At 54.1% G+C, this 23,737-nt stretch overlaps 2 protein-coding genes across 6 annotated transcripts in view; both read left to right on the top strand.

The window, feature by feature from the left end:
• Znf541 (zinc finger protein 541) overlaps positions 1-3,467 on the top strand; it is a 32,677-nt gene extending 29,210 nt beyond the window's left edge. For 2 of the 5 annotated variants that reach the window (XM_048368590.1, XM_048368591.1), the window contains 3 exons: positions 1,651-1,791; positions 2,028-2,209; positions 2,299-3,467. In XM_048368590.1, the coding sequence (XP_048224547.1) occupies positions 1,651-1,791; positions 2,028-2,209; positions 2,299-2,470 (495 nt within the window). In that variant the 3' untranslated portion in view covers positions 2,471-3,467. Of the gene's footprint in view, positions 1-1,650; positions 1,792-2,027; positions 2,210-2,298 lie in introns of those variants that run through there. The other 3 variants (XM_048368592.1, XR_007214187.1, XM_048368593.1) reach the window with 3 other exon arrangements.
• Positions 3,468-5,035: 1,568 nt separating this feature from the next.
• On the top strand, positions 5,036-22,009 carry Napa (NSF attachment protein alpha). Its single transcript, XM_048368594.1, has 11 exons — positions 5,036-5,264; positions 13,096-13,175; positions 13,770-13,886; positions 17,638-17,684; positions 18,129-18,206; positions 18,378-18,433; positions 18,514-18,598; positions 19,207-19,311; positions 19,955-20,023; positions 20,352-20,402; positions 21,337-22,009. The coding sequence occupies exons 1-11, from the start codon at positions 5,167-5,169 to the stop codon at positions 21,436-21,438; spliced, it is 888 nt and encodes a 295-aa protein (XP_048224551.1). The 5' UTR covers positions 5,036-5,166; the 3' UTR covers positions 21,439-22,009.
• The last annotated feature ends 1,728 nt before the right edge of the window (positions 22,010-23,737 follow it).

Below are 23,737 nucleotides of genomic sequence, written 5' to 3'. Positions count from 1 at the left end.
TCTGGCCATTTTCTGTATATGTGGTGTTGGAGAATTGAACCCAGGGCCTCATGTATACGAGGCAAGCACTCTTGCCACTAGGCCATATCCCCAGCCCCTCATCTTTTTCTTTTTGACTTCTGGGGTTTCTTATGTCACAAATGCTCTGTTTCAACTTCTAGCTTGTGAGCACACAAAGCTAAGAGGATTTTCTAGCATGAACTCTCAAGGAGTTTCCAGAGGAGGGACAGTTCCTGGGAACGGACTGGAGGACCTTGAACATGCTCAGCATGTGCTCTACCACCACACTGTAGCCCCAGCCCCCTATTTCCTTCCTTTCTTTCCCCCTTTTTTTATCTCAGGGCCTTGTGCTTGTTGGGCTTGCTTCTTGCAGCTGCTTGTCTACCATTTGAGCCACACTTCCAGCCATCCTTTTTGCTGGAGGCAGAATCTTAGTCTCTTACACAGCTGTCCTTGGTCCTCCATGCTTTGGATCTCAGCCTCTACAGTAGTAGCTCAGCCCTCCTTACTTAATGTTTCTGAGTCAGAGTCCTGCTTTTAGCCCTGGCTGGCCTGAAACTTGAGATCATCCTGATTCTGCCTCCCCAATGCTGGGATTACAGTCATGTGTGACAACACCCAGCTCTGTAGAACTCAACCTTAATTTTATTTTATTTTTGTTGCCAGTCCTGGGGCTTGACCTCAGGGCCTGGGCACTGTCCCTGAGCTTCTTTTGCTCAAGGCTAGCACTCTACCACCTGAGCTACTTCTGGCCTTTTCTATTTATGTGGTACTGAGGAATCGAACTCAGGGCTTCATGCATACTAGGCAAGCACTCTACCACTAAGCCACATTTCCAGCCCCAGAACTCAACCTTTAATGAGAAACCTTCTTAGAGTGGAGGGAAGAGCAAAAGGCAGGGCCTGAGTGCCCTAGGTTCCAACTGTGTCCTCAAAGCCCCCACCTCTTTCTCTCTCCTTCCTTCCTTCCTTCCTCCCTTCTTCCCCCTTCCCTCCCTCCCTCCCTCCCTCCCTCCTTCCCTCCCTCCCTCCCTCCCTCCCTCCCTTCCTCCCTTCCTTCCTTCCTTCCTCTCTACCTCTCTCCCTCTCTCTCCGCCCTCCCTCTCTCTCTCCCTCCCTCCCCCCCCCCCATTTTTTCTTTTTGCCAGTCCTGGAGCTTGGGCTTGAGCACAGTCCCTGGCTTCCTTTTTTGCTCAAGGCTACCACTTGAGCCACCGCACCACTTCTGGCCTTTTCTGTTTATGTGGTGCTGAGGAATTTAACCCAGGGCTTCATGCATGCTAGGCAAGCACTCTATCACTAAGCCACATTCCCAGCCCAAACCCCTCCTCTTGAGTTTGATCCCAAGGCTTCTGCAGTTCTGTCTACCTGTAAGCACTGTGTGGTAGAAGCACCACCTCTAGGTCTTTCCCATGGGAAGAATTTCCTGGGCTGGCGGAGATGGCTGCTCCAGTGAGCTGGCCTTAGATGTGGGTAGCTAATGTGTGACTTCACTTTGGACCCTCTCACTGCCTGGGCGGACACTGTGACCCTCTGTGTTCATGGGTGTGGGCCAATGGTATGGAAGGGCTTTCACCAGGTGGTGGCTGGCTGGGGCACTTAGGGGCCTGTGAGGCACCACCCACAGCCTGCTTCCGTTTTCCTCTACCAGATCCAGACAAAGACTGTAGCACAGTGTGTTGAGTATTATTACATCTGGAAAAAAGTGATCAAGTTTGACTGCGGCCGAGCTCCTGGACTAGAAAAGAGGGTCAGGAGAGAATTGGATGAGGTAGAAAGGACAGAAGAAAAGGTAGTGGACCATGGGGGAAGGAGGCGGGAGTGCATTTGTGGTCCCAGTGGGCATGCGCATGCACACACACACGCACGCACGCACACACACGTGCATGCGCGTATACATAGCCAATGCAGATGGAGGGTCGGGGAGCAGTCCCAAGGGAAGGTCTTCCTGTAAAGCTCCTGCATGCCTGACCCATCTTTCCTCACAAGGGTCACGATCAGCACCTTGATGGTTCTGCCTCTCTCCAGGTCACTTGCAGCCCTCGGGAACGATCCAGCCACCGTCCAACTCCAGAGTTGAAGATAAAGACCAAGACCTATAAGAGGGAGTCCATCCTCAGTCCCAGCCCAAGTACAGGACCAAAGCGGACCCCTGAGCCACCGGGGAGTGTGGAGGGCCAGGACGTCTTTCCATGCAGAGAGTGTGAGAGGTAGCTGATCCTTCCTGGCCTTGGCCTATGATCTCTCCCTTGGCCATCCTCCTCCTTCCTGCTATGACCCATGTCCTCTGGTTCAACAGGGTGTTCGACAAGATCAAGAGTCGGAATGCCCACATGAAGCGGCATCGCCTTCAGGAACACGTGGAGCCCGTTGTCAGAGTCAAGTGGCCTGTCAAACCCTTTCCATTGAAGGAGGAAGAGGAAGAGGAGGAGGAGGAGCTGGCAGCTGACATTGGCCCTCTGCAGTGGTGACTCCCTGCTGGCAGCTACTCTGGGGGGCTCCAGCCCTGTCCTGCCTCCCTGGGTCTTTTCAGGGTGTTCTCCCCCCCCCCCTTTGCCACCCCTACCTACCCTATTCCTCTTAGCAATTTTCGCTGGCACATTTGGCTGTGCACAGGCAGAGATGTCACTGGACAGCTCTGGAGTCCCTCTGCTGGGACCAGAAGCTAATGCTCTGCAGGTTAATAGTCACCTACTCCTTTCAATCCCATATTGCCTAGAGCTGGGAGGCCTGGTGGGGTGGGGCAAAGGCTCTTCAATCTTAGCTGCTGGTGTGGGTTTGGTCTGTTGGATGAGGCTGAGGTGTGGAGAATCAGTGGATGAAAACTGAGATCGCCAGCAGTTTGGCTCCTCCCCATAGCAAGGGGCTCTGCATTCTGGGTCCATCCATTGTCTCACAGGGACTTGTACATTGTTAGGTGTGTTTTGTACGTGTCTACTTGTAAATCATATTAAATTGAGTTCTTGAGCAGCTGTCTTCTGACTCCCCAGCCTGTCAGCTCCACAGAGGCTTCCAAGCACACAGCCTCCACTAAAGCCCAGAAGTGAGCCCCTGTGCCTGCCCTGGAGTCACGAAGAGAGCCTGGCACTTGCCTTCAGGCAGTCGTTCAGTGTAAAATGTGAAAGGCACCTGTTAGACACTGTTCCCATCGTGGCAGCAGTGCTGCAGGAGAGCTGAAAGCAAGGCTTTTTCCTCACATAGCTGCTGCTTACATCTGGAAGTGAGGCCTTAGAACTTGATTTTAGGTGAAGAAGCCTTTTTAGGGTTGGGATGCGGCTCCATGGTAGAGTGCATAAATGTATGACCCAAGCCCCTCCAGAAAACAAAAGGAGCCTTTTAGAATAGCTGTAGATTTATACAAATTTTGCAAAGACTACCAAAAATTCCTCTATACAGTACACCTGCTTTCCCCTATTATTAACATCATCCATTAGTATGATATGTTTGTTACAATTAGGGAACTGGAGTATCAGCACAGCATTTTTAATAAAGTCCATAGTTTGTTTAGATTGCTTTCATTTCTACCCAGTGTTCTTTATGCCAAAGTCTCATCCAGGATACTATATTACATTTAGCAACTCTGTTCCCTTAGGTTCCTGTGATAACAGTGGTGATGGTTTCTCAGACTTCCCTTGTTTGATGACTTAATGGTTTTGAGGAGTTTTTGGCCAGGTATGGTGTAGAATGGGCCTCAAGAGTTGAGAGGAAAACGGCCAAAGTGCCATTTCAATCATGTTACTAAAGATACACACTATCAGCATGACTTACCATTGTTGATGTTAACCTCAGTTGCCTGGCTGACAATGTCAGGTCTCACCAGGAACATAAGCCTCCCTGTGCAGGTCCACACTGAATGTATGGGGAATTATACCCTACCTTTTTTTTGAGAGGCAAGGAGTAGTATTAGAGTTTGAACTCAGGGCCTTACAGTCATTAAGCAGGTAGTCTATCACTTGAGCCACACCTCTTGACCTTTATTGCTTTAGTTAGGGTCTCCCCTCCCTCTCCTCTCCCTCCCTTCCTCCCTCCCTCCCTTTCTCTCTCCCTCCCCCTCCCTCCCTCTCTCCCTCCCCCCCTCTTCTCGACAGAGTATTACAGACTCTCCCTTTCTGAAGGATGCTCCAGACCCATCTTGTATAATGTCTTGTCCAATTGTAGACCCAGACATTTCTCCAAGGAACCCTGGTTCCATTGACTGGAAAATGGTATTAAAAATGAAGATCTTGGCACCTAGCTCTGGAACCTAACTCTTTTTTTTGTGCCTATCCTGGGGCTTGAGAACTCAGGACCTAAGTGCTGTTCCTGGGCTAGTGGAGCTACAGCTCCACTTCCAGCTTTTGGGTCTCAGGGACGTTCCTTCCTGGGATGATTTCTAACTACCATCCTTAGATATCAGCCTTCTGAGTAGTTAGGATTACAGGCGTGAGCCACCCGCACCCTGGCTCTGACAATTTAATATTTAGCGAATCTCTGCTTTTTTTCTTTCAACAACTTCATTGCCCTTCCCAAGCCAGCTTGAGCACTGATCGGCAGAAAGTGCAAGTAGTAGAATTGTTTTGTTTTTTTAAATCACAGAGGGCTTTCTAAATAGAAAAGAATGACATGATATAATGCGAGGAGACAGAAAGACAGGACTCAACGGCAGAACTGTCACAAACGCGCTGGCGCGGGAACCTGTCATGTGAGCATCGAAGTCAGCTGATAAGAGCCTAGATTCCGCAGGGCGGGGTGTGCCGAGCGAGGGTTCCTGGTGATTGATTGGTGGGAGAGAATCAGAGTTAGCACTGTGGGCGGGGTCTTGGCGGCGGAGCCCTGCTATTGGCTCCTATGGCATCACGTGGAGGGTGCCTTATGCGGGATTGGGAAGCGAGCTGACACCGTACGCTTGCGTCTGCGCATGCGTTTAAACTTCCGAGCGCTGATTGGAAGGCCGGAGTCACTGGGCTGTGTGCGGCGGCAGTAGGGGCGTGGCCCTCGGCGGCACTCGCCGCACCTCGGAGCCCCTGGTTGGCTGATGCCAGTCAGGTGGTGCCGGGCCGCAGGCGGCGCGCGCCAGAACGACGTCAACGCAACTCCCTGAGCGCTCCGGTTCCGTGTACGCCGCCGGCTTCGGCGGAGTCCTTCCCGGGACCGGGACCGGCAGTTTGTGAGAACCTTTGCGGTCGTCATGGACAACTCCGGGAAGGAGGCAGAGGCAATGGCGCTGCTGGCCGAGGCGGAGCGCAAAGTGAAGAACTCTCAGTCCTTCTTCTCCGGCCTCTTCGGGTAGGAACCGAGCGGGGGTCTGCCGGGAGCTGGGCCGAGAGATTGCGGCAATCGTGGCTGAGGCCGCGGGCTAGGCCTCGGGCCTTCGGGCTGAGAGGACCGCGGTGAGGCTGCCTGAAGGGGTCCCAGGGTCCGAACGCCAGCAGCCTCGGCTTGAAGACGGTCAAGGACCGGAATAGAAGACACACAGGCCTGGGAGACACCATCTTGAGGCTGGAGACCGTTCGGGGGTGACCCAGGCCTGGGGAATCACACTGCGGCCTTGACGAGGCCGCCCGAGGGGAAAGAGGGAGCCCGGAGACTCGGCTGGGTCCAAAGTTTTTGGCATACGAGGCAATCGGCTGGAAGGATGGATTGGCAGTGGATCCACTTGGCAGTGGATTTGTGTGGACTCTGGGTGGTCGAGGTGACAGGGGAAGGAATCGACTAAGGCTGAGGATGGAACTTAGGTGCCTGGACGAGGGTGGTGCAAACTACCAGTGACTAGCTTAAGGAGACCCTGAGCGGAGGACGCTGGGTGAAGGAGGCAGACAGAGGAGACCTGGGCTGAGGGGTTAAGATGGGGTGGGGGGGAAGGAAGACAAGGCATTTGAGAGGCTGAATCCGTGGGGGGATTGGAGGCCCGCCCTGTGGTCCTCCAGTCTAGGGCATCTCGGATGATTTTCAGATGATACTGATAGGGATTGGGAGACAGAACTAACACCTACGTGTTAACAAAAGTTTATGTGAGGAAGCTCTGTAGTTAAGAGCGTAAAGCCCAAGTTAGAGATGTGGCTCTTCCACGTCTTCATGCTGGGCATGGTAAAACTTTTACCTTGCATCAAATATGTTTGAAATGCTTAGAACTGGGCCTGCTGTGGGTTAAACTTTTGGTATTGTCACCAGAAAAAATTTGGACATTTGGAGTGTTAGGTCTGGATGGAGACAAGAGGAAGAGATTGGGAAGCCTGAGGAGCTGAAAGGGAATGGGAAAGGCTCTGCATCCTGGGGAAGTGGTAGGGTTAGGAGATCAGGTTGAGGGAGGGGCCTGAAAAGTGTCAGGAAGAGGCCTGGTAGAGAGGATCTGTGCTCAGAGAGAGGGGCACCAGAATAGGGCACTGAGTTAGGAGCCTCAGGCCGAGATGGGAAGACAGTGGGAGCAGAAGAGCTAGCCAGAAAGCAGGGAAGGAAGGGCCTGCCTGGGAAGGCCTGGGACTTGGAAAAGCCTCTGTTAGGAGCCTGGCAGAGGTTAATGAGAAATGAAGGGGACCCAGGAGACCAGCTGGAGCTACCTCCTGGTTTGGTTTTGTTTGTTGTCATTGTGAGCCAGGGTCTTGCTATGTAGCCCAGGCTGGCCTGGAACTCCTGCCCCAAACTCCCAAGGAACTTCCTAAGCATGTGCCACCACATCCTACTGACCCATCCCTTGTTATTTGAAGTTGAGTAATGTTTAGCAGAATAATTTGTAGAATGTAGATGGATTGCTTGGTGTAATGAAACATCCGGGTCTGATGAATCTGATGGGCTGTGTTGATTAACAGGAATGTTTTATTCTAGAGGCTGAGGATAGAAGGGAGAGTATGTGTTTTTCTTCCTTCTTCACGAAGGGAAAAGTTCAGGTGCAGTGTTGGGAGGTGGGGCCAAGAGCTCAGCTTTCAGCAGTAGTTTTCCTGGTGCCTCTTGGTGTCTGGTCCCTTTGACCCAGAGATTAGTGTACAGTTGTGTTAGCTCCAGAGCCACTTGTCATTTAATGGGAAGGCAAGATTAGCACTTCCAAGTGCCAATAAAACAGAACTGACAGATGTAAGGAAGGACTAGGTGGTGTCATCCATGTGAAGTTGCCAGGCTGAGAGGAAGCTGCATGGACTCCTGGGAGGGGGCGCGGAACAGAATGGGATGGGACGGTTGGGGAATTACACTTTTGGCACAGATAAATCCTGAGCCACACTAAGGGAGCAGGGTGGGTATAGAATAGACAGAGGTCTGCTGTGAAGATAGCTTCTGCCCAAGAGGACTGAGGACCCAGGATGATGTCCCAGAGGAGAAACCTTAGTCTTGGGGTGCTGTAGTGGGGACAGTTTGAGGAGGGGGCCTAGATGTATGAAGAGCGCCCTGTGAAGGTTTAATGTTATAGTTCACATTTGATTGTAACATTAACATGGCAGAGTGGGAGATGAGGCCAGAAGCGCTGACTTGGACTTGAGAAACTGGCAAGCCTGAGGAGTATAGTGGGGCGTCCCAGAGGGTTCCTGTTTGCCCTTTGGGAAGGATTGCTGTAGTGATGCGGGGACAGTGATGCCGAGGGCTGTTGCAGAGAAAATGGATCTTGTAGGTAATGTTGGCCTTGGGTGTCCAGGTTTGGTTCTGGCACTTAACCTGTTTTCTCTTATTTAGTCCACACAAAATCCCTGTGGCTTTGGATAAAGGATAAAGCAGGGCTTAGAGAAGTTGATTTATTTGCCCAGCACCACAGGAAGTAGGAGAGGCAATTTCAGACCCTGGCTTGTTCCAAAGTCCTCTGGCTTTGCCATCAGGCTAAGCCACCAGTGTCATTTGTTTCTAAGGCTGAGCCCCATTTGGGGGCCCTTCATTGAAGGAAGGATGTGGAAAAACCCAAGTGTTTTGAGGCACCGCCACTGTGTAGCGGTCCTCTCCACCTCTGAGCAGAGTTAAAAAGGTGCTCTGAGGGGGTGCGTGGGCCTGGCTGGCAGGAGCCCAGTGTGAGGGCTGGGCTGGGCATATCTAGAGATCAGCTGGAGAGAACTTGCTTAACAGGCAGAATGTTTGCTCCCAGTACCTCCTCCCCCTGGAGCTGGGGTTTCCCAGGTAAACATTTGACAACTGGCCTTAGCTGGGTGACGGCTGGTCTCAGCTGGTCTCTGCCTCTTCTGCCTTTGGAAGCCTCAGCTTCCCAAATCCTGGAGCTGTTGCTCACATTCTGTGGGCCATGTAGAGCTCTTCCTAGGGTGGTGTCTGCTCAGACCACACTTCCCAGGCTATGGAAGCTAGGGGGCTTTGCAGCCCTTTCCTATAGCGCCTTGTGGCCTGGAGTGGGGCAATCAAGGAGCAGGACAGAGTTCTGCTCCAGAAGCACAGCAAGATAGCAGAACCAGGGTAAAGGATATCCAGGGCCCTTTCCCCCCTTCCTGCTCCTGTTGGGCTCTTCTCCATCCCTAATGACTCCCCACTATCTCCCCTAAAACAAATCTAATCTTAAGCCTTTCCTCCTGGATCCCACCTTGTATAGAGAACTGGAGCTCTCTGTCATGCTTGCCTAGTTGTCATAAATGGAACAATGCCTAGTTGTCGTAAATGGAACAACAGCACAGTGTGAGCCAACTGCTGGAGGGCCTGGAAGCATGGTGGTGGCACGATGTTCTCTATGCAACTGTTTAAATCAACTAATCCTCAGTAAGGATTAGATGGTGACAATTCAGCTCCTGCTTGAACCATCTGTAGGCATCCAAAGCCCTGGAGGTCCTGCTTTTGCAAGTGGAAGAATGCCTTGGAGTGGGGAAGGCGGCCATAGCTGAGCCAGAAGCCCTCCCACCTGCAGAAGGCTCCGCGCTCTTTCCAGTGGATGCCAGGGTAAACCACAGCATCCTGCTGGCTGCCAGGATCCACAACTGAAAACTTTGTCTCTTTGAGGCTCCCCAGGAGACAATGGGGCCAGGGTCTTTCCAAACATCCCTTAAGGATAAAGAATGCTCATTTGGGCTCAGATGGGGTGAACCTGTGAGGGAAGAGAGGCGCAGCAGAGGGAAACCCAAGGCCTGCTAGGCTGGCGGCAGCTCTGAGCTCTGCCACTCAGCTCACAGTCTAAAGGGGCAGTGGGCCCACAAATACATACAGTTCCTCTGCATCCTTGAGGGACTGGTTCCCAGCTTCCCACTCCCATGTAGAAGATGGCATGGTGTTTGCATAAACCATCTGTTTCCTGTATACTTTGAATCATCTCTGGTTTACTTATAATGCCTCATACAATGTAAATGATCTGGAAATACTTGTTATACTGTACTGTCCAGGAATAATGACAGAAGTCTGTACAGGAACAGGTTTTTGACCTGTAGTTGGATGCAGAAGCACAGGATACAGGGCTGACTGTACGCTCTGCATCCTGAGGGAAAGGGCAGGGCTGTGGGAGAGCCAGGATTCCAGGGGATAGCACTTAACCAACCCAGAGGTGGAGGCCTGACATAGGCGGACATTCCTGCATCAGCCTGTCTGTGACAGTCATTGAACTACACCTGCCCTATGACAGCCACTCTGACGCTGGCTGTGAGAGAGCCTGGAATGTGTTGGGTCCCTTCCCTAGAGACAAAGGAGGAAATATGAGGTGGCTCTTGGTGGGCTGGTGCTGAATCCAGGCCTGCCTGGCTTCTTTGCTGCTTTCCCACCTCCACCAACAACATTAGAGTCCCATGTTGGGTGTCTGGCACCCGTGGCATGAGGCTTCCTCCTTCTTAACAATTATCGTCCTTCTCCTCATACTCACTTGATTGCTTACTCACAGCCCATTGTTTCATTTTGTTTTGTTTTGTGCCAGTCCTGGAGCTTGAACTTAGGGCCTAGGCGCTGACGTTGAACTTCTTTTGCTCAAGGCTAGCACTGTGCCACTTGAGCCACAGCACCACTTCTGGCTTTTTGGTGGTTTAATGGAGGTAAGAGCCGAATGGACTCTCCTACCTGGGCTGGCTTCAAACTATGATCTTCAGATCTCAGTCTCCTGAGTAGTTGGATTACAGGCATGAGCTACCAGTGCTCCCTCATGGAGAGGCAGGCTCAGGATTACTAGCCCAAGTTCCCATAGTTAGCAGAGCACACCAGGGGTTCTTTCCAGGTTTCTAGGCACCATCAGGCTCTTCTACCCTGTTCTTTCTAGTAAAGGCAAGCCAGAGGAGATATCTGGGCCGCCTTAGAGCTGGGCATGTGGCATGTGATCTTTATTCTTTCATCATTGTTACTAGGGTCAGCAATACGGGGAGATGGACACACACAGCCTGGCAGGGTTTGAATCAGGAGGCAGAGGAGGCGGAAAAGGGGGAAAGGTGATGATCCTCACCACCCAGACTTTGCTTTTCTCCTACGCCTTCTGCTGCTGGTGCTACTCCGTGGGTCTGGGCGGGGGTCCATGCCAGTCAGCTTCCTTTGCCTCTGGCCTCACCAATGAATTAGCTGAGCAGAATCCATGCACTAGGGACCGAGCCTGCCCTGCACAAAGCCCTTGGCCTGGTCCTGCCTGCACCTGGGCCCTCCTGGCAGCGTGCAGCCCTCCATATGGCATTTGCTGGGGGCTGCTGGCTCTGCCTGCAAGTCCTGAGACTGCTTCCTCCGCGTTGGGAGGGGGAGAGAGCAAAACTGGGGTAATTATAGACAGCCCTGCACCAGGCCGGCCCAAACCAGTTTGCTCTATTCCCAGCAAGCTGGGGGGAGAGGATGATGAAGAGTGCAGTGGAGGCAGCTTGGAGGAGGTCAGTGCAGGAGGGACTGACAAACACTGTCAACTGTCACCTGTGCTACACCACCCAGGTCCTTCCTGAGGAGCCCAGTGAGCTTCTCCAGAGCCCTAAGATGGGTGGCCGGAGCCCACCCAACCCAGAATCAGAAGCCTGATGTAAGCCATGAAGAGCCAGCCACCCTCCACCACCTGGCTAGAGGCCCGGAGCCAGGGCTTCTTCATTCCTGCCTGCTGCTCCATGCACAGCCACCATCCTGGGCCATTTCTCTTCCTTGAACTCCAAGTCTGCTTCTAACTCTGCCTTTTCTGTGACTACTCCCCGCCTGGAGCACCCCTTGATGTCTGCATGGGTGACTCCAAGCTCCTGCCCTCATCAGCACCCCAGCCCCACATATACCCCCACACCTACACACCTTCACACACACACACACACACACCTGCAATGTAGTGCCTATGAGAGGGCTTGTTGAGCCAGCCAGGACTTCTCATCTATTTACTGCCATCTCAGATGTTTCAGTCTTTGCCCCTGGTACACCCATGTCTGTATGGGTAGATGGCTTTTTTATAAATCGCCAGCTAAAGCTATGTAGGTTCCCCTTCCTCTTTTGGGGTCTTCCTTTAGGGTGGGGTGTCTTTCTCTAGATCAGGCCTCAGATTGTCTGTGTCCTCTCAAGGCAATGCTAGGACCAGCATGTTCAGGGGCCTCAAGGACCAGGGAGGCAGCCTGGGGGCGGAGCAGGAGCTAATCCCCTGGCTTTTCCACCTTATAGTCAGAACTGTTGACCAGGCACAGGGTTGGCCAGCTTAGCCTGGGATCAGAGAATTTCAGCCTAGGCTGAAAAGCTGTTGTGTTGTGTCTAATCTTCTGTGTCGAATTGAGTGGAGCAAACCTGCCTGGGGCTTACTCTTTGGATCCAGCCATTTCTGCTGTCAGAGCCTGAACACATTCAAGAGGGCAGCCCTGGCTGGATAGGGCTATGTGGCACCCACAGAAAAGGGAAAGATGAGTTAGGAGTTAGGATCTGTGGGGTGGGCAGGCCTATGATTAAAGTCTGTGAATGTGTCTATTTTAGAGGACATTCCAGAAACCCTGAGATGTTCTACAACCAGGTCCACAGGCCCCACCTAATTTATGGTGGAAACTGTGAACATTCCTTCCTTCTCCGTGGCCCAGAGTGGGCTCTAAATAACCAGCTGGTTGGCTGGGCTAGGGCTAGAGCGCCCCAGGGTGAGTGTAGGGGGGCATAGTGTTCAGGGCCACTTCCCTGGGAAGTACACATTACTTGTGCTCCAAATAATGCTGTGCTGCCCAGGCACCGCTGACTCACATCTGTAATCATAGTTACTCAGGCACCACTGGCTCCCATCTGTAATCCCATCTGTGCCAGAGGCTGAGATCCAGAGGATCAAGGCGCTAAGCCAGTCCAAGCAGAAAAACCTGTGATATTCCATCTGCAGCTAGCCAGTAAAAAGCCAGGCTGGAGGTGTGGCTCAAGTGGTAGAACACCAGCCATGAACAAGCAAGCTGAATGACTATTGTGCTGAACGTCTTTGTAACTTTTCTGATTTTTCTTTTTAGGATGAATGGTTAGAAATAGAATTCATTGCTTGACAGTGCGATCAAACATAAGTTCTAATATTAAAATCTAGATATTTTTCTTTGAATAGATAAAATGTGCACATGGTTTTAAAGCACAAACAGTGGAAGTGAGGGTGTACAATGACTAAATCTGCCTCCTACACCTGGCCCCAGTCCTGCAGACTCCACCTTAAGAAAAATGCTGTTACTAAGTTTGTGTGTATCTGCCCAGAAAGATTCTGTTTATATAAACATGTATGATTCTATTCTTCTCATTCTCTTTTTACTCAAATGGAAAGCATTTTATATTTATATCTTACAGTGACACTTTTCTCCTTACGTAGTATTTCTGGTTATGGCTGTATTCCGCTGTATCTGCTCTACTCCGAACTGTACTGACACCATCCTGAGGTGGCAGAACAAAGGCACTGTGCAAGGCACAAAATTAATAAGACACTGGGGAAGCAGCGAGGTGTCTACAGCTGGCCTGGTTCCCACAATGCTTTGCAGCCTCTTGGACAAGGGATTTGCAGAGTGCTTGGGACCTGCTGGTCACACACAACACAGACAGGCAGTGGGGAGGCTGTCAGGGCTGGGTTGGGGTCAGGATGCCCGCCCACCCCAGACTGGGCCTTTGTTTGCAGGCATGGGGGACTGTGACTTGAAGGCCTGAGGTGGGGGACTTCCAGGGAAATGGACCTGGGGTGGGGGTGGGGTGACACATTTCTGAGGCTGCTGGGCACAGCGTGTGCTTTCTTTTTGATACCATCCTCAAGGGCCTCCTTGTCTTTCTTCCCTTCTCTTCTCCCCCACAGAGGCTCATCCAAAATAGAGGAAGCATGTGAAATCTACGCCAGGGCAGCAAACATGTTCAAAATGGCCAAAAACTGGAGTGGTAAGTGCTCTCTGCTAGAGCTCTCCCTCCCCTTCCTCTTCCTCCTCTCATGTCCCCTCCCCTCCTCTCCCTTGGGGAGCCTAGGGCTCACTATGGACACTATGTGGACATGAACTCTTTTTTTTTTTTGCCAATTCTGGGGCTTGGACTCAGAACTTAGGTGCTTCTTTTGCTCAAGGGTGATCTTCTACCACTTGAGCCACAGCACCACTTTTTTTTTTTTTTGCCAGTCCTGGGGCTTGGACTTGGCCTGAGCACTGCCCCTGGCTTCTTTTTGCTCAAGGCTAGCACTCTGCCACTTGAGCCACAGCACCACTTAGGGCTTTTTCTGTGTATGCGGTGCTGAGGAATTGAACCCAGGGCTTCATGCATGCTAGGCAAGCACTCTACCACTAAGCCACACTCCCAGCCTTCTCCCCCAAGACGTTTTATAGCTCATTAGCTGAGGAACCTATATTCTCTTTCTGTGGGGCTCAGCTGCCTGCCTGCCATAGAGAGTTAGGTGACCTCTAGCACTGTCCACTCAAACCTCAGATCTAGGGCAGTAAGTCTTGGGGACCGTGGTGCCAGAACCCCTCTGCTCCTGTGTTCTAGCTGCTGGGAATGCTTTCTGCCAGGCTGCCCAGCTGCACCTCCAGCTCCAGAGCAAGCACGATGCAGCCACCAGCTTTGTGGATGCTGGCAACGCCTTCAAGAAAGCTGACCCACAAGGTGAGGGTGAATGGGTGGCTGGAAGGGGGTCATGGGCTACACTCTGAGCTGCAGCTCCATCTTCCACACCGGCCCCAGGTGTCAGGCAGCCCAGGGTTTTTCCAGTGGCTGATATGTGATCGGCAAAGTGAGCCTTCACTTGAGAGCTGCCCCCCCACTCCCTTTGCTGGCACCGCACCTGCTCCCCTCTTTACTCCCCAGTCCCCATCCAGCCTGTGAGCATTTGGGAGTGGGCGTCACAGTGCAGACCCACCGCCTGCCAGGGAACAGCAAAGCTGTTCTGTTGTCAGAATTAACATGCAGAAGGCAGTGGGGGCGTCCTGAGACCAGCCAGGTAGGATAGCTGCCGAGAAAGAGCGGAAATTAGCCTAACCTGTCTTCCCCACATGAGTGGGAACATGAAGAACAGAGCCTTAAATGAGATGCTGGAGGCAGCCTAGTGGGGATAAGGAGAGCAAGAAAGTGGTTGGTCCCCCAGTTCGATGCCCTGGGCCCAGGCTTTTGGATATCCTGGGTGGGAGTTTGACCCTTGTTCCTCATTTCTGTGGTGTGGAACAATCAGTGTACCACTGAGCTGCATCCCCAGCCATGGCGACATTGGGGGTTTTTTGACTGTGTTGCCAGACAGAGGTTGGTAACATTTAATTTTAGCAAGCAAAGACCCTTAAAACAGACCATGGAATGAATGTCACAGCCCTCTCAGGGGACTGGAAAGTGAAGACTTTTGAAAAGGAGATGGGTGATCCTGGAACACAGGCATGCCTTTCACAGGACAGCAGAGGACAGAGGCCTCGGGGAGCTATTTCACATGGGTGGGATTGCCACAGACCCAACCGTCCTGCCAGACTGCCCGCAGCTCCCAGTGAGACATTTGATCTGTGTGTATGCCAAATAGCTTTTCTCTATCCCCGGGCTGACCAGTCACTCCTCTATAGCTGGCATCTCACAGATGTGGGCCTAAGTCGAGTCTTGATAGGGCTTTGGTCTGATGAAGGCAGGGAGGGGCACTTTGGTGATGGGGTGGGGCTTAAATGTGCTTGGCTGGTAACACTGGGCCCTAGCAGGTGACTGGATGACCCAGAGTGACCCTGGGTTTGTGTCTGCAGAGAGTCCTCCCCTCAACCCTCCCTGCTGTTCCCCTGGGAAACTGGTCGCCTGGAGATGAGCCTGGCATCCGTGACGCTCAGCTGCTCCATCCAGAGTGACTGGAAGGACTTGTTTCTGGGGTGGCAGCTGCCAGGCTGTGTGGTGTGTGCCTGGCATGGTGTTTGCTTCTAGCAGACCCCTGCACTTCCCGTAGGCAGGGCCTGGCTGCGATGTGCTTGCAGCCTTTGTGCCTTTGAGGGGCAGCATTGGCAGGGACAGAGAGAGCCCCCATGGGGGAGCAAAGCAGAGTGCTGCTGGGAGAAAAGCCTGGTATATCAGGAGCTCCAGGACTCAGCTGGGAGGGGTGACAGCCCCATGACCTCATGGCATCCTGATGTGGCCAGTGCAGGAAGGCATTTGCAAGGGGGTGAAACTGCCTTATGAACAGGGCCGATCTGGGGTCTCGGGTCGAGGAATATCTGGTTCCTCCAGGGGTGAAGCACAGACCTGCTGTGATGTGTACAGATGTGTACTGTGCACCTAGTGTGTAGTGACAGACAGCCCTGGCCACCCCTCCTCCAGCTGGCCTCCTCACCCAGCTGGACCCAGCCAGCCTCGCCTGCCAGCTCCTCCCAGGGTCTCCCAGAGGCCTCCCACAGCCGCTCCACGCACCGCAGTCATCACTCATGCTGGCACCTCCCTCTGCAGAGGCGGCATGGCGGTTATGGCTGTGGCTGTCAGGGGTTTCCAGCTCCTCACCACACTGCCAGCTTCATGGTGTCAACCTCCTGCCCCCCCTCCTTCCCCAGCCTTCTTGATGGATGGGGGCAAGTGTATAGGTATGCCTGGGAGCCTAGGCTTTGGCCCCCCACGCCCCTCCTCCCCCACTGTGCACTGCCATTCCCGGCCACCTGCCACATACCAGATATTTGTGTCTTCTAACCCTATTATAATGCTCCTAGCTGCCCAGAAAGAGTTCCTGCCTGAGCGAGCAGCATGGGCCTTGGCCCTGAACCTCCCCAGCCCCCATTCAGGTCTCTGGGGGAGACCCAGGTGGGCGGAGCAGGGCTGGTGGGAAGGGGAGCTGGGCCAGGCTGGATCGTGGAAGGCTATGATGAGGCCTATAGTAATGAGGGGGTCCGAGGCTTGTCCAAGAGCCAGCCAGGGTGTCAGCTGGCTGCCTGCCACTTTCCAAGACAGCTCATCCTAGAGAATGGAGCCAATACCAATGGGGCATGGCCTGGTGACTCCATGTTCTCCTCAGCTGCCAGTGACCAGAGCCCTGCCAACAGGATGGCAGCCGCTACTGGGAAGCAAGCTTCACCACTTAGGCTGCAGGGGCCAGGCTGGACAGGGCTCTAGGGCCCTCAGTGGGTGCTTTCACTGCCCATTTCCCCAAATCTAGGCTTAGGCCCAGCTGCCTGCTAGCTCATGGGATGTTTCTGGACCTGCTCTGTTATACTGTGTGTGTGCACACGCACACTGGGGCCACTCTTCTATCTCCTCTGCCTCCCTTTCTGTTTCTTCCTATTTTCTTAGGTTTCCTGCTATCAACCTTCACAGCCTTACTGAAGGCTGTGCTTCCTCCAAATCTTCCCCAGGTCCCCAGAGACCTTTCAGAGCTGCACAGACCTCACAGGCCCCCAGAGGGGTGCTCTTTTCATGTGCATTGGGTGAGGTTGTGGCCCCCTGAAAGCCCAGGCACAGCGTTGCCTGAGGCTGAGAGCCTGCCAGGGGGCTCCCAGGGGAGTGTGGTGTCCTTGAGCTCCTTGAGAGCTGGGAGCACCCTCATGCTGGTGAGCCCAGGTCACTCAGCCAGGCCCTGTGGTCTGCGCAGGCCCTCTTCTCTTTGCCCTGTGCCTCCCCACTTTTCCCTCCCCCTGAAATGCACGAAAGCGGTGGTGTCTAAAAAAGATCCTCACCCAGAGAGCTCATTTCTATCTGCTAGAAAATGCCTCCCACTCATGCTTCACTCTCCCCCAAATAACTGGTCAAAGTAAAAGATGCTTTTCCTGAAGCTCTCTCTCGCGAGAGCTGGCACAACGAAGGCAGCCCTCTTCCTCCTCACCACCGCCCAGACCTCCCAGCCAGCTTGTTGGGCTTTTTTTGGTGAAGCTTGCCATTTGAAGCACCAGTGGGTGGTAGAGGCAGGTTGGGGGGTCACCAGCTGAGACAGGGAGAAGAAAAGACTGTGGGGCATCCACACTGAGGCCCAGGAGCTCAGGGCCTCCTGTCTCCCGCCATCAGAGATCCAGGTCCAGCGGGGACAGAGGCTGCAACCATGGTGGCCGAGCCCAGGTAGAACCCACTGCCTCCTGCACAACCTCAGATGTCACCTCGCCCCACGCCTGCAGCTCTGTCATGGAAGAGCAGGGCTTTGGCGAGTCTGGCTTGAAACACTCAGATGAGTTGGCTCTGGAGCCACCAGGAAGGTGGTGACCTCGGGAAGCTAACGCCACGAGTGCCAGTGTGCTAGAGAAAGCCACCTCACCCACTTTCCTGGGGCTGGGGTCTCATCCTTGCAGCTAGCTGTGTGCCTGTCAGTGCCCACCAGCTCCTGCAGCCGCCTCCCATCCATTGCATCCTCTAAAATGACCTCTCTCTCTCTCCCTCCCTCCCCCCCCCACTCTATCCCCCCATGCCCCTCCCCTTTGTCTCTCCCCAGAGGCCATTAATTGTTTGATGAGAGCCATCGAAATCTACACCGACATGGTAAGAGGCATTGGCTCTTGGCTCCCGCTGTATCTCATCCTCCTCTCTCCAGCACCTTCCTTGTCCTGCTTCAGGAGCAGACCAGGAATTGAGAGCCCAGGGGATGGCATCACCTGAGCTGGGCTGGGCTGAGGGGTCCTCCTCTGGTCCCTGGGACTCTGTTCCATTTTCCTTTGCACACATCCCAGCCGCAGGAATATGTCTGGCACACACCAGTTGCTGGGCCTTCCCACTGGTGTCCCATGGTTAGCGCCTCCTGGAAGCCAGGATCTCAGCCCAGAGAAGGCCCAGCCCTCAGGGCAGCTGCTAGGCAAGGCAGGGAGCCAGTCAGTAGGCTTTGCCAGCCAGGACTCCTTTCTTCCCTATCCTACCTGCGCAAGCCCTGCGGAGGCCTGGCTGAGTGGGGGTGGGGCTCTTGCCACAGCTGCCTCCTGTGTCCCCCAGGGTCGATTCACAATTGCAGCCAAGCACCACACTTCCATTGCTGAGATCTATGAGACGGAGCTGGTGGACATCGAGAAGGTAAGTGGGTGTTGGTGCCGGGGCTTCTGCCCAGGGCCCACTGGTAACCTCAGTGCTGGCAGGAGTTAGCCACAGGGGCCTCTGTATCCTGGGCAGGGCTAGGGCTGAGAAGGAAGAAGGCTACCCCCCACCTCCCCAGTGTGTGCCCACTGCCTGCTTGTGTCTCCTCAGGCGATCGCCCACTATGAGCAGTCTGCAGACTATTACAAAGGCGAGGAGTCCAACAGGTAGGCCCCTCACTTGCCTGTCCACCCTTGGTGATGGAGGGCCTGCCACCCCCCTGCCTCACACCCCCTCTTCCCCACAGCTCAGCCAACAAATGTCTGCTGAAGGTGGCGGGCTACGCAGCTCAGCTGGAGCAGTACCAGAAGGCCATTGACATCTATGAACAGGTGCCATCTCAGTACACCCCCCCCACCCGCCACTGATCCCCATTCCTCTTCCTGCTTCCCTCCCAGTGGCCCTGTCCTGCTACTTTCCCTACCTGATGCACCTTTCCGGCCTGGGTGTGGCCTGTGTTCTCATAGCAGCCGCTGAGGCCCAAGAGAAGCCACTGCCCAACCAGTCCATTAGCAGTGGGCAGATCAGCCATTGTAGCAGAGCAGGGTCCTTTGTCCCCCATTGGGTGACAGGAAGCATCTGTTGCCTCCTCCCTGTGTTGGGAGAGCTGGGCTTGGCCATGAGAGGCAAGCAGAGAGAAAGGGGTGGGAACTGTCTCTCATGTTCCCACAGCTGCCACCCATCTGCCCACTGAGTGCCAGCCTCCTATGGGGTTGATAGTAGGTGACTTGTCTTCACCATCTTGGGTGGCTGGGAGGTCCCTGGACACCTATAGCTTCCACCCACCCTGCTTTCCTCACGTCCTGGTCACTGCCACTAGTGGCCTCCAGAGGCCAGTGCCCTGGCTCACAGACTGCCCATTAGGTCCCAACAACAGGGACCAGTGCCTAGCCATTAGTCCGGCTGTGCTGACTCCCAGTGCTGACTCCTCTTGGCACAGGTGGGGACCAGTGCCATGGACAGCCCCCTCCTCAAGTACAGCGCCAAGGACTACTTCTTCAAGGCAGCTCTCTGCCACTTCTGCATTGACATGCTCAATGCCAAGGTGAGCCCCATCACCGCACATCAGCTTGCTGTGCTCCCTCGGCCTGGCTTTTGGGCAGGAAACACTGGCTGGTTCACTGGTTGGTTCCCAACTGCTGGCTCACATGGTGCCAGGCTCTTTCCACTTTCCCCCACTGTCACCCCAGTGTATGGCTGTGGTACCAAGTCCCAGGTCATGTGACTATCACATGTGTGTGCATGCACCCTACCCATCTTCAGTGCTTGCTGGCAAGACAGGCTCAGTGCTGGGGAGAGGCAGTGGCAGAGCTGGGGTCCGCATGGGGTATGGCTGCAACTCCTTGGCCCAACCACAGGGCTCTGTGGTGTATATAGTCTTTCTGGAGTCTGGCCTCCCCTCTCTGCCTCCTTTCTTCCCTGTGGGCTCCAAGGGTACAGCTATGAGTTTGATGTTTGTTTCCAGTCATGGGGCTTGAACTCTGGGCCTGGTACTGTTCCTGAGTTCTTTTGCTCCAAGCGAGCTGTACCACTTTGAGCCAGAGCGCCACTTCATTTTTCTGGTAGTTAATTGGAGATAAGAGTCCCACAGACTTTCCTGCCTGGGCTGGCTCCAAACTGTGATGGTCAGCTCTCCAGTGTGACCTGTCTTTATTAGCTTGTCCCCTTCCTCCCTCCATGCTGCTCAGCTTGCTGTCCAGAAGTATGAGGAACTGTTCCCAGCCTTCTCCGATTCCCGGGAATGCAAGCTGGTAAAGGTGAGCGCTGGAGCCACGATCCTAGAGGGGTCAGGGTGGGACCACCAGGCAGAGAACCTGCGTGCCTGTGCTCTTAGCTTTGTTCATTCATTCTCAGAGGGCTGACTGCTCTTCTTTTCGTCCTCTTACCATCTGGGCAGCCATGGGCCTGAGTCATGGCTGGGAGCCTGGGTCTCGCACCCATACCACCATGGGTCCTGCCCTGCTTTCCCTCCATCTCTGTGGGAAAGCACCCCCCCCATTTCAGGTTCTGTCCCTATGATGTGTGCATGAGTCTAACCCAGGCCAGCCTGGTCCTGACCCTGCCTGGCCTGCTATTTGGTTGTAGAAGTTGCTAGATGCCCATGAGGAACAGAATGTGGACAGCTACACGGAGTCGGTGAGTGGACAATGCCGGTGACCAGGCCTACACGGAGCTCCTGGGGAGGCTGCCCTCCTCCCGCATGCTGACCCACAGATTCCACTCTCTCCTTACCTCTGAGCTGTGGCTGTGATTTCTGCTGGTCATCCCTAGATTCCTTGCTTAGACCCAAGAGATGCTAGGAATTTTGTAGGTGTCAGCATTGGAACTGATGATTTATTTATTTATTTATTTTTGCCAGTCGTGGGCCTTGAACTTAGGGCCTGAGCACTGTCCCTGGCTTCTTTTTGCTCAAGGCTAGCACTCTGCCACTGGAGCCACAGCATCACTTCTGGCCGTTTCCTATATATGGGGTGCCTGGGAATCGAACCTAGGGCTTCATGTATACGAGTCAAGCACTCTTGCCACTAGGCCATATTCCCAGCCCCTCAGCATTGGAACTGAGATGGGACGGGGACTCACCTTGCCCCCTTGGGGTTCAGACTGCCTCCAGAGTGAGCATTTGGGGTTCATACCATGTTAGGCAAGCTGGTCCCCGCCCTATGGGGTAGCTCTCCCTTTCCTACAATGTCCTGAATCTTTGTTGCTCAGTCCTTTCCGGTCCTAATGTGCTTTTCTAGAAGTGTCTGCCACACATCTCTCCCTGGGTGCCTCAGGAATTGAAGCCCATAAATGTGGAGGGAGACCAACCCCATCCCACCCCATGGGCCCTGAGGACAGGCCCAAGGAAGGGTCCCACACCCAGGCCAGAGGGACCGAACTTTTCCAGCCACCCTTGGGTCTCCTTCCATCTTTCCTTATCCAGGGAAGGTGAAACCTCTTTCTCTAAGCCATAAAGACAGGATAGCCAAGACAAAGGCAGCTGGCTGCTGGTCAGGTCTGGCTTGTGTCCTTCTCAGGGACCAAGCCTGACAGGGAGGGAGCCGCTGCCAGGCTGCTGCTGTGCCCGCAGGTGAAGGAGTACGACTCCATCTCAAGGCTGGACCAGTGGCTCACCACCATGCTGCTTCGCATCAAGAAGACCATCCAGGGCGAGGAGGAGGACCTGCGCTAAGCACCGCCCACCTGCGCTGAGAGGTGGGCCAGGACCCGCCCTCCCCTCCCCCACCAGGGGAGTCTGCAGGCCACGTGGGTAGCAGTGTGGGCTCCACACCCTCCACCAGGGGCCCAGCGCGGGGCCTGCTGGCCGGACAGTCACCTCTGATTTTGCTACTTCCTCTGCCCCCTGCCCATCTATTTAAGCCCCTCACGGGCGTTGTCCTCCACTAGAAGCAGCTGGACAGAACCGTGGATACAGACCTCTGCTGCAGGGGCTGCTGGGGGCTTGGGGTCTGCATCCGGCCTGCCCTCCTGACCAGCTGAAACACAGCTGGTTGCTTTTGCTCTCATTTGCTCCCAGCTGAGCTCTGAGCACTAGTAACCTCCTATTTGCTCTTTCCACGGGGGTGGCCATGCCCTGGCTTCCCTCAGCCCCAACCTCTCAGGTTAAACCTTGGTCTGGAGCCCACAGGGCTCCCCTGCCTCTGCCCTGCCTGCTCCTCCCCCAAAGCGTCCAGGTCTGTCAGCCAGCAGTGGGAAGCCATTGCTGGCCCAAGAAGGAAATAAAAGCCACCACTTTTGCATGAGTCTTTCTTTCCTGCTCACCTCTGCTGCCCTCAGCCCACAGTGGCACCCTGCTCTCTGGCTCCAGGCTGTCTCTGAGAAGTGGGGGAGACTTAGAGACTCAGAGAGGATAGGCCTGGTGATCCTAGCGGGCACTGGAACTTTGAGCTTTTCCTGATTTCTTGCAGTCCTTGAGGTCTGGTAGTGTTGGCTTCTTTGGCTGACCCGTAGGTTTACCTGGAGTGGAGTTTGGTGGAGATGGGTAGAGGAGCCTGCTGACCCCCATCCGCTGCCCCCACCATCCTTGGAAGACTGCCACTTATCTGTTCACCCTAGGATGGAGAAGATGCCTGCGGAGGGGTGGGAGGGGCAGGCAGTGTGAGGCTTGAGAGAGAGGCAAGAACTCCACATCCACCGCTGTGCGTGATGGGTTAGGAGAGCCCCTGGGCTGGACCTCTTTGTGGGAAGCAGGGGTAGAGGAGGCTCTAGGGACCCAGAGGATGGGAGGACTGTGGCAGGAAGTGAGCAGGGCAGTCCCCATGCACACAGGGGCTGCCTGGGAAACTTCCGCTTCTGGGCCTGGGCCTCCCTCCACTCTCCTGACCCCCTGCAGTCAGTTAACACACCACTTCACACACACCTCAACTCTTTCCCAGAGTGCAGGGTTGAGGACCACTGATAGCACAGGCTGACAAGGCACGCCCAGATCTCATTCTCTGCAAGCCCAGTGTCCAGCCTAGGTCACACCTGTGCTGGGTTGATGACGCCCCTTTCCTTCACTGTGGTTAGGCAGATGCTCTGGTGGCTGCAAACCCCAGCAGAGGCCAGACCTAACCCTGGGAGCCATAGCTGCATTTGTTATTCTTTAAACTATCAGGTGGGTGTGCCTCACGGGAGAAATGGGCAGCAGCTGGGCAGTGCTGCCTCTGGTTGCATTCTCAGAAGGCTGCCCAGAGCATCTGCTGTACCCCACTACCATGCCCCCTAGAGTGCAGCCCCAGACCTGCCCACCACATCCAGAAATCTGGACCCACCACCCCCTTCTCCCTTTACCACTTGCCATAGCCAGTGGAGAGAGCCTCTGGGCACTTTCCCATATGATGTACCCAGGACAGTCATTTTTATTTTTAATTTGAGACACTTGTTAATTTTTATTAAGATACATTAATTGTACAAGGAAGTTTCATTGTCATTTCTACACATGTAGAATGTGTTATCCCAGCCACCCCACCCCCTCCACCATCTCCTTACCCTACCCTTTTAAAACCAATTTCAACAGATAGTATTCCATTTTCATACATGCAAATAATGGTTGAAGATTTTAAATGCATGTTTACTGAGGCTGCTGTGTGTCCTTGCAGTCCAGGCTTGACTGACCAGGGGATTCCAACTGCCAACCCATGTCTTCCAAGATGGCACACAGGCATGTTCAGGGCCCTAAGCCCTCAATGCATATGCAGGAACCTGGTTCCCCTCTGTCTCTACCTCTTGCCCCAGTCAAGAGCTTGCTCTTCCTGAGCCTTAGCTACATGCTCTGTAAACGGGTATGTTAAAGGCCAGGCCCAGTGGAGCACCCTAGAGGCTGAGGAAGGAGGATCCTGAGTTCAGAGCCAACCTGGATTTCCTTTTAGTTGAGTTTGTGGAAGGATTTTGTGGGAAACATTGGGAAGTGAATGAGGAGAGGTCCCTGCAGAGTGTTGGTATCAGGAAGGGTTCAATCAAGGAAGTGGCTGCTTGCCACCAAGACGGAT

The sequence above is a fragment of the Perognathus longimembris genome, chromosome 20 (genome assembly GCF_023159225.1).
Source record: "Perognathus longimembris pacificus isolate PPM17 chromosome 20, ASM2315922v1, whole genome shotgun sequence".
Taxonomy (NCBI): Eukaryota; Metazoa; Chordata; class Mammalia; order Rodentia; family Heteromyidae; genus Perognathus; species Perognathus longimembris.
This window is presented reverse-complemented; position numbering and strand designations above follow the sequence as displayed.